General features: G+C 39.5%; 1 protein-coding gene across 1 annotated transcript in view; it reads left to right on the forward strand.

The window, feature by feature from the left end:
* The window catches only part of LOC107691970 (chondroitin sulfate synthase 1-like), an 84082-nt gene extending 81309 nt beyond the window's left edge, over positions 1–2773 (forward strand). Inside the window, exon 3 of the mRNA XM_016490843.1 lies at positions 23–2773. Within this exon, the coding sequence (XP_016346329.1) occupies positions 23–1621 (1599 nt within the window). The 3' untranslated portion in view covers positions 1622–2773. The remainder of the gene's footprint in view (positions 1–22) is intronic.
* Positions 2774–10329: the final 7556 nt, after the last annotated feature.

A 10329-nucleotide genomic window follows, 5' to 3' on the forward strand; every position in this document is an offset into this window, starting at 1 on the left:
ATACCCATTTTCTCTTTTTCAGATGCAGCAGCTGTTCTATGAGAATTACGAGCCAAACAAGAAGGGCTACATCCGTGACCTCCACAACAGCAAGATCCACCGGGCCATAACCCTTCACCCCAACAAGAACCCGCCGTACCAGTATCGCCTGCACAGCTACATGTTGAGCCGCAAGATCGCGGAGCTGCGCCACCGCACCATCCAGCTCCACCGCGAGATCGTGCAGATGAGCCGCTACAGCAACACCGAGGTGCACAAGGAAGACCTCCAGCTGGGCATGCCTCCGTCCTTCATGCGCTTTCATCCCCACCAACGTGAGGAGGTGCTAGAATGGGAGTTCCTCACGGGCAAGTACATTTTCTCGTCCTCAGACGGGCAGCCTCCGCGTCGGGGCATCGACTCCTCGCAGAAGATGGCGCTGGATGACATCATCATGCAGGTTATGGAGATGATTAACGCCAATGCCAAGACGCGAGGAAGAGTCATTGACTTCAAAGAGATCCAGTACGGCTACCGAAGGGTCAACCCCATGTACGGGGCCGAGTACGTACTGGATCTCCTGCTGCTCTACAAGAAGCACAAGGGGAAGACTATGACGGTTCCCGTTAGGAGGCACGCCTATCTCCAACAGACCTTCAGTAAGATCCAGTTCCTGGAAGACGAGGAGATGGACGCCCGAGTCCTGGCTGCCAGGATCAACCAAGACTCGGACTCGCTGTCCTTCCTGTCCAACTCTCTCAAGATGCTCGTCCCGTTCAAGCTGAGCAGCCAAGCTGGCCTCGAACAACACGAACCCAAAGAGAAGAAGATCAACATCCTTGTGCCCCTGGCGGGACGCTACGAGATCTTCGTGCGCTTCATGGCCAACTTCGAGAAGATCTGCCTGATTCCCAACCAGAACGTCAAGTTGCTGATTCTGCTCTTCAGCACAGATAACAACACGGAGCGCATCAAGCAAATCGAGCTCATGAGGGAGTACCACATGAAGTATCCCAAAGCCGACATGGAGATCAAACCGGTTTCCGGACCCTTCTCCCGTGCACTGGCCCTGGAGGTCGGCTCGGCCCACTTTACCAATGATTCCTTGCTCTTCTACTGTGACGTGGACTTACTATTTACCCCCGACTTCTTGAGCAGATGTCGCGGGAACACCATACTGGGAGAGCAGACGTACTTTCCCATCATCTTCAGCCAGTACGACCCAAAGGTTGTCTATGCGGGCAAGGTGCCCAGCGAGAACCACTACGTGTTCACCTCCAAAACGGGCTTGTGGAGACACTACGGTTTTGGGATCGTCTGCGTCTACAAAGGAGACTTGGTCAAAGCGGGTGGCTTTGATGTCTCAATCCAAGGTTGGGGACTGGAGGACGTGGACCTCTTTAACAAATTCGTCCAGTCCGGGATCAAGCTGTTCCGCAGCACGGACACCGGCATCGTGCACGTCCACCACCCCGTGGTTTGCGACCCCAACCTCGATCCCAAGCAGTACAAAATGTGCCTGGGATCCAAAGCGTCCTCGCTCGGCTCCATGCAGCAACTGGCGGAGCTGTGGTTGGAGAAGAACAACCACGGCTTCCGAAAGATCTCGAACTCTAATAACGAATCAATGAGGACAGAATAGACCCGGCAAGCGCACACCCAGCCACCCACCCACCTGTCTGTCTTCCTCTTTATGGTGTTTTTTAACTACCTTATTTATTTTTTACAGAAAAGACTTCTGTGGATATATTTTGAAATAAGAACTTGTTTTGTAAACTGTACAGGAGCAGCGTGACACTTTCAGACTCAGAACTTTTTTTTTAGCAGCTTAAGGAACATTGATCTATTTTACCAATCCAATACTGAGCATTATATTTATGACACCTCACGTACAGACTGCTGTGGACCTCGCCGGAAAATGCGTCACGATGGAAGAGGGAGTTTGGACACGGACATGTGGTGTCTGGTGAACGGTAAATGTTTATTTGTGAATGTTTACAGAGAGCTATGAACAAGTGATTCATCCTTGGGAAAGGGGATCTATAAAATAACAATCTTAATTGTGACAATTAAGGGCCATTGATCAAAAGTTGCTCCCTTTTTTTGGCTTTTGGTTTGTTTTTCCAGTTTATTTGTCTGGGGGATCCATTGTAACACTGTTTTGTTTCCATTGATTTTGATTTATTTTTTATTGACTTCTGTGAATGAAACTGCTGGATGTAGATCTTTCCAACTCATTCCCACTGTCTAATTTATTGAACGTTCGGTCTCGTACGATATCGGACTGAGGTTGTGTATATTAGAAATTGTATAACCGTCTCAGTCATGGATAGTGTTTTTGTTCCTCTACGTTTTCCTCTCTCTATCTCGAATTGCTTTTATTACCAAAGACTTTTTTGCACAGTTGCTGTAGGTGATTTTTGTTTGAGCGTGCTTGTGTATGTGTGCGTGCGTGGATGTCCGAATGCAAGACGGTGGAGCGGGAAAAGCATTTGAATTGTACTGTTGGATGGCGGTACCGATGACCAGATTTCTATTCTACACTGCTTTATGAACGTATGTCGACAACAAGCCACAAGTTTCATTTGCTCCGGTTTGTTATTTAATTTTTGATACGGTTGCATACAGGCCATTCTCCTGTGATTGAGCCATGCACTCCACAGAGGGAATCGGCCCAAACCGCCGACTCGCCTTCTGAAACAAAGACCGATCTCCCACAGTAGTGTTTCTTTTTTTTTTTCGTTCTTTTCTGGGGCGTTTTCATACTTCAGTTCTCTGTTAGCCCCATACAACTGGGACAAAAGTTTTATATTTAATAAAATGGAAAATGTTTATCAAAATGAATCATGTTTTGATTTCTGTCCAAAATGTGCCATGTCTTAAAGGGATAGTTCACCCAAAAATGAAAATTAGCCCATTATTTACTCACCCTCAAGCCATCCTAGGCGTATATGACTTCCTTCTTTCAGATGAATCCAATCGGAGTTATATTAAAAATTGTCTATGATCTTCCAAGCTGTTTAATGGCAGTCAGCGGGTGTTGCAGTTCATAAGTCCAAAAGAAGTGAAATAAAGAGCATCCATCCATAATAAAAAGTGTCTCAAACGGCTCCGGGGGGTGAACAAAGGTGTCCTGTAGCGAATCGATGCATTTTTGTAAGAAAAATATCCATATTCAAAACGTAATAATCACTTTAATCTAGCTTGCGCTCGCTGTTGTACACAGAAGCAGCTCCGGGAGGATGACGTATAAGGTCAGCACTGCACATGCGCCGGTGAGTCTCGTGAAAACCAACGTTTGTTAACAGGAGCAAAGGAAGCAAAGTTTCCTTACTTTAGCAAAGAAAAACCAGTCTCCTCTTGGCTTATATCGAAATCCTCCGACATTCTTCTTTACAAATCCTCGTTTTGTACTTCTAATTAGTGACCGTTATTTTGTTTTGATCACTCCCCTGCGCTTCCGCGTTCGTCACTTCTGAGCGGCGCATGCGCAAAACTGACCTCATACGTCATCCGCCCGGAACTGCTTCCGTTTACAACAGTGAGCGCAAGCTAGATTAAAGTGATTATTACGTTTTAAATATGGTTGTTTTTCTTACAAAAACGCATCGATTCACTACAGGAGGCCTTTGTTCACCCCCCCGTAGCCGTGTGAGACACTTTTTATTATGGATGGATGTGCTTTATTTCACTTCTTTTGGACTGATGAACTGCAACAGCCGATGACTGCCATTAAACAGCTTGGAAGATCAAAGACAATTTTTTATATAACTCCGACTGGATTCGTCTGAAAGAAGAAAGTCATATACACCTAGGATGACTTGAGGGTGAGTAATTCATGGGCTAATTTTAATTTTTGGGTGGACTAACCCTTTAAGGCCATTTTGTTTGCCTTTAAATTGCTTATTAGAGCATCCAAATACACACTTTTAAAGGAACATTCCAGATTCAAAATAAGTTGAGATCTATTGGTAAGTCACAAACAGATATTTACTGTAGTGCATATGTAGTCACATGTATATGTGACAAGAAATTAAGTGCCTGCATGAATTATTCCATACAAACATGTGTTATTTGATGTGTAACGTCATCTGAATCATCCTTTTAGCAGCAAAACAGCTTTTTAGTAGATTGCTTTTATCCAAAGTGACTTTTATGCAAGGATAAAAAATACATCAGTGAGCATTTTTCCTGGGAATCAAACCTCTGACACAGCAGCTCTTCTTGGTTTTCTCTGATGCAGTAACTCTGCAGCAGCTCTTCTTCTTCGTCATCTCGTCTGACGCACTCACTCAACCAAGCGCTCTAACCACAACCTCGCCCCTCCCCACCCCCCAACCATTCGAATTTCTGTAGGCGGGAATTATTTTTAATGATATTCCAGTGAGCCGCTTTGTGACATCACAAAGCCCGTAAAACAAACGCTGTAGTCCAAACGAGCCGTTCGTTGTAGTTCTTGAAAAGGGATTTTTAAAAAACGAAATATCTCCCTTTGGAGTGGACTTTGAGATTTGTAACTTTCTAGATCTTTTTTATGCCCAAACATACACACTACACACTGACTACATTTTTTAAAGTGAAAAAGCATAATAGGACCCCTTTAAAGTTCTTATGATATATTATTACCGAATGTTGAATTCAATCTTTTTATGAACTTGATTTCTTTCAATTAGCACAGGTTTTGTGTTTCTTTTTGGAACCGACTGATCGTAGGCCTCATTGATCTGAGTTTATGCACCTGTGCTAATTGAAAGAAAACAAGTTGACAGTGAGATTGAATTCAAGATTTGGTGATAATATAGCATCATTTTTGACCTGGAATGCCAAATTAGGAAATGATTTTTTGCACAACACAAGAGTTCATAAGTCAGAGTGAAATTACATTTTTTAAATTAAATGATGTCTTTAAAAGTCTCATTGTTAAAAGCTTCCCAAGTTGTGACCTGGTAGAAGCGAGGAATGGATGGTGAACGGCAAACATTCCAGGTAAATTATAGGAGGCCCCAAAACTGCAGCGGCCAACAAGCATCACCTTCATGAAACTTAAGTCTTCACGCACACATGTGGAGAAACTCCCACGTAAGACCTGAATCGATTCACCTTTCCTGCCGTTGACCGTTACTCGATTTAAAACAAATAAGCTATACCTTTTTCTCCGCACCACAAAATCAATGCTATCGAGAGATCTTATTCAGTTCTGTACTGGTTCTGTTCCAAAACCTTGTAGGCTGCCTACACGAACTGCGTTTTAATGTGCTTTCGCCATTAAACCGGTGCCAAAATGTAGGCAGCATTGTTATAAGATACCTTAAACTTACACTGCATGTATCTTAAATAGAGAAAGTTTTCCCATTGCAAGAAACTTGATGAAAAATCGATGCAAGACGGCAGATGAACTGAGAGAAATGTTTGAGATGAAAAATGCTTTTTGAGATGATACTCTAATGTCACTATATGTCTCTTCTGAGGACTGAAACGGTCTCTTATGTCGTTTTCAGGTCAGATTCGTGGTGCCTCAGCAGGCAGCGAGCAGCTCACTAGGTTTTGGAACGGAGCCCATGTCTCTACCATTTTCCTCCAGTGTTCCTGCCCTGAGAGTGGATTCTAATCTGCTTTGTGGTTTTCTTTTTTCCTGCTTGAGTTTGAGTCACGGCACCTCTTGACGACAGCCCTGCTCAATTGTGCAATTCCCTTTATAGGGGACTATGATTCAGCAGATATCTCACGTTTGACATGAGCAGCCTGTGCTTAGTTTGACCCACTGCTCCTGATATTCCACACACACACACACACCTTTAAAATAAGATTCCTTGTGTGTGAAACGGGGCACTTGAGGAATGAGCAGGTTTAGAGGTTTTGCTTGAGAGACTGAGAGGAGTTTTTGTCTGTACTTGAATATCTGTGGTTTTCTTAGCGAGTAAACCATGCTCATTTAAATACGTTTATTTTCTTTCTCAACATTTAGCTAAATCCAACACGGTAATACCATACTGAGGATAAAATTACATTCTCTTTTTTAACATTGACTTGTAGTACTAAAGCTAAATAAATTAAAACTGATATATTAAGTGAATCTTTTATAATCTTGAATAATCTTAAAAATTAATATGAAATAAAAAACATCATAAAAATGACAAACGCAACAAATGCACTAAAACTAACTAAAAGTGGTCAATAAAAAATAATTCGTACTGTTTGTGTATGTGGTGTGTGTGTGTGTATAATCAGTCTGTTTTGTTTTAAATCAATATTTTTGTATAATTTAATATAAATTATATATACTGTATATATATATATATATATTTATTTTTTTTATTTATAAATATAATATATAAATAATAGATAATATATTAGAATTTATCATTTATAATATTTCATTTGATATAAATACTTAGATTTATGTGTTTTAAATTATTATAAATATCTGTGCTTTCTAAATAAATACTTATTTACTTATCTAGTTAACATTTCTGGTCTCGCATGTTGAGATAAATGACAGCGTAACCCAGAGCCAAAACCATAATCGACACTGATATTAGACCCAGATATTCAATAGCGGTCTGTCAACATGGGTTTTTAATTTTTATACACCCCCAGAATTAAATACTTGGTTACATGTTTGATTGTAACCACAGAGGCTTCAACTTCTTATAAACATCCATTTAACCCTACAAAATCAAATGAATACTTAAAGTAAATCTTTAACACAACCACATCATATAAAAGAGCTTCTGATGTTCTTTGGGGAACATCCTGATGAGCTTTAGACTTTATGGAACAAACTCCTGCTTTGTAAATAAGTTTGTGTTTTGCATGGCAGTCGATGTGCTTATTGAGAAGTCAAACATGTCAGGACTAAAACTGAATGCCGCCTTTGTTAGGTTGCCATCTCATTTATTTGCATGAACATGAATTTGCAGTTTTATGATGTTCATAGTTGATCTGCTGACCAGTGTTAAACTGAATGTTCTGGTTTAATGTGTTTTAGTGGTGGTCTGACTGGCCAGAAGAGCTGAAACCAGATTAATAATGGTGGCTGGAGCTGGTTTAGTCTCGCTTGAACAGCAGGGAATTGGTTTTAATGTGAAAAAGTGCTGTGTCATCACCTGGCTTTCAAAAGACCAAATATTACCCAGCCATGATTTTTCCTGGCACCTTGCTGCCAGTCTTTGGCTTGAATCTCTCTGGCTTGGCTTACGGCTTCTGCTGTGAGGTGGATGTGTTTAAAAGAACAGCTAAATTACCAGTTTCTGAAGTCCTTTACTGACACAACTGCTTCTGATCTGTATCAAACTAAGATTTTTATTTATTTGGTGGACGATGTGGCCAAGTGGTTAAAGATCCAAGCTGCAAAAAAACATTAAAAATGACAAATGTTCCAGGGAAATTGCCAAAAATGTCCAGGTTTTGGCTTTGTTTTCCTATTGTTTTCATACTTGCTGATAGTAAAGACTGAATTTAGTTTGACCAATAGCGTGCAGCTGATCTGTATCAAACTAAGATTTTTATTTCTTTGGTGGACGATGTGGCCAAGTGGTTAAAGATCCAAGCTGGAAAAAACATTAAAAATGACAAATGTTCCAGGGAAATTGCCAAAAATGTCCAGGTTTTGGATTTGTAAACTAAGATTTTTATTTCTTTGGTGGACGATGTGGCCAAGTGGTTAAAGATCCAAGCTGGAAAAAACATTAAAAATGACAAATGTTCCAGGGAAATTGCCAAAAATGTCCAGGTTTTGGCTTTGTTTTCCTATTGTTTTCATACTTGCTGATAGTAAAGACTGAATTTAGTTTGACCAATAGCGTGCAGGCATTGCACACACTCGACCAATTGTGGCGTGGAGAAGGCGGGATCTACAGAGAACGATCGAAACAAGCAAACAGCCTAATATAAAGTAGCCTATGTGGACTGTAGAGAGCACAACAACAGATAAATAAAGACAAAACCCGGACATTTTAGGGAATTTAGAGATCACAGCCAAAAACCTTTGGATAATAATATCAGATGAATTAGTAATAGTTAATTTGGTGTTCAGTTGTAATTCACAGGTTTTCAGTTCAACATTACGAAGACACTCCAAAATTTTTATCCACATCGTTGGACAATAATTCAACGAATCTTTGCAGATGTCATGATTAAACTGAGCTGACTGGGTCACTAAAAATTCTTCACAGATCATTTAAAATACATTTATTCAGACGTGACCTAAAATACTGATATCTGTGTGAGTTGTTTACTCCACTAATTTCTACCTATGAAAGCCCTTTTCTGTCATGGAATTAATAAATACATAAATAAATAATACAACTTTTCCCTCACAATTCTGAGTTTAAATCTCACAATTCGTACTTTTTCTTGCAATTGTGAGATATAAAATCAGAGTTGCCATACTCTCTTCTAAAAAAAACTCACCTCACAATTCTGACTTTTTCGCAATTGTGAATTTGTAACACAATTCTGACTTTTTTTCTCTGAATTCTGAGTTTAAATCTGGTAATTTATTATTAGTATTATTTTTAATTGAGACTTTTTCAATCTGACTTTTGCGTATTTCTATCTCACAATTTTGACTTTTCTATTGAGAATTGTAATTTAATGCAATTTGAAGTCAATTCTGACTTTATATCGTAATTTTGACTTACAAATCGCAAGAAAAAAAGTCCGAATTGTGAGAGAAAAAAGCCGGTTCGGTTTGTTCCTCCGCGAACAAAAGAGGCGGTTTTTTAAAAATCATATTGGCAGGATAATCAGCCAATCACAGCACGATGGAGGCCCTGCCCCCTCTCACGTGAGTCTCACGTTCCTTCCTCACGTTTGATGCACGCTGCTTTCTGATGTTTTCACTGGTTTAGTCATAAAAAGACGTAATATTTGCATTAACTTTGCATAATATCTGGTCTAATGTTTTATGTTTTTATTTTTGTACTGTTGATAGTTTTCCCCATTTCTTTCAGGAATGGGCATGGGGTTCAGAGAAGAGCCGATCAGGCTGCTGTTCGAAGCGCAGGTCACACATCTGTCTGAACAGTGTTCCCGCGCTGAAAGTGATATGAACACACCGCAGAGCCGGCTGTTGTTCCGCTCTGAAGAAGTAATAAGAGTCGCCTCTCTCAGTTTGGCCCAAACCTCGGCTGTTTCCATTAAAGTTCCTGTCATGTATTTGTGTGACATCTACTGTATTGTTCGACAGCAGAATGGATGATGCCTTGCTGGCACTGAAGCGCGTCTCTCTCTTCCTCCACATCTAACGATCATGAACGTGTTCCGTTGTTCCTCAGAAGCCAGACTCCAGATAAGATCCGTTTGGGCGACGTGATGTCTGGATGTGGACAGATGCAGGCCGTTCACTGCTTCATCTTCATCATGATCATCATCAGCATGGCGAGTTCTATAATCATTGGCGGTCGACTAACAAAGTTAATATATTTATACACACACACTCAGTTTTTATTTTACATATATACATATTCCATATTCAAATGTATTATATATACAATATTATTTTTTGTATATATTTATTTATCTGTTTTTTATTATTTTATTTTAGATTTTAATTTTTATTCTAAAATTCATAATGGCATGATTCATTATTTATAACAATGCATTTAGACTCATGATTTAGACATTTATACAGTGGCTCAAAGTGACCACTTTTTGACACTTAAGTCACAATAACAGTGTCTTATTGGTTGTACATAGGGTTTGATTTTGTGTTAAAATATGAAATTATAAAATATATTTAAAAAAACAATCACAAAAATGATGTAAAGGTAAAATACATTTAAAACTATATATATATAAATAATTACAAAAAAATTTGTTTTGACAGGAAATGGGGACATTGTCATGATGACAAATTTTAGAAATGTCATCATCCACATGAAAAATAATATACAGACTATAAGAGAATTGGAAAATGTTTTATATTTAATTTTACTTCAGCATTTTTATTTGAAGTCTTTCAAAGCATTTTTTGTACGGTTTGATTTGTATCTGTTTTCTGCTAAATGTTGCTCAATCTTCCTTATAACGCTGTTGTTGTTTTGGTGAAGTTCTGGGTTGATGTGCTGTATAATCTCTCAGGAAAGATGAGTCACTGCTCTTTTTTTCATGACCCAAACAGCTCTGAATTCAAATTTGTTAAACTTTTAAAAGCAAACTAAATCAAATGAACAAGGTTGTTCCAAACTACATGACCGGCCGTCCATTCAGAGAGTGAGTGGAGCTCAAGCACTTGAATCATTTTATCATGCTCTGCTTTCAAAGAAAACAACGGTTACATTTACATTTATGCATTTAGCAGACGCTTTTATCCAAAGCGACTTAGTGCATTCAGGCTATACATTTTTT

This window comes from Sinocyclocheilus anshuiensis, unplaced genomic scaffold (assembly GCF_001515605.1).
Source record: "Sinocyclocheilus anshuiensis isolate Anshui unplaced genomic scaffold, SAMN03320099.WGS_v1.1 scaffold426, whole genome shotgun sequence".
Taxonomy (NCBI): Eukaryota; Metazoa; Chordata; class Actinopteri; order Cypriniformes; family Cyprinidae; genus Sinocyclocheilus; species Sinocyclocheilus anshuiensis.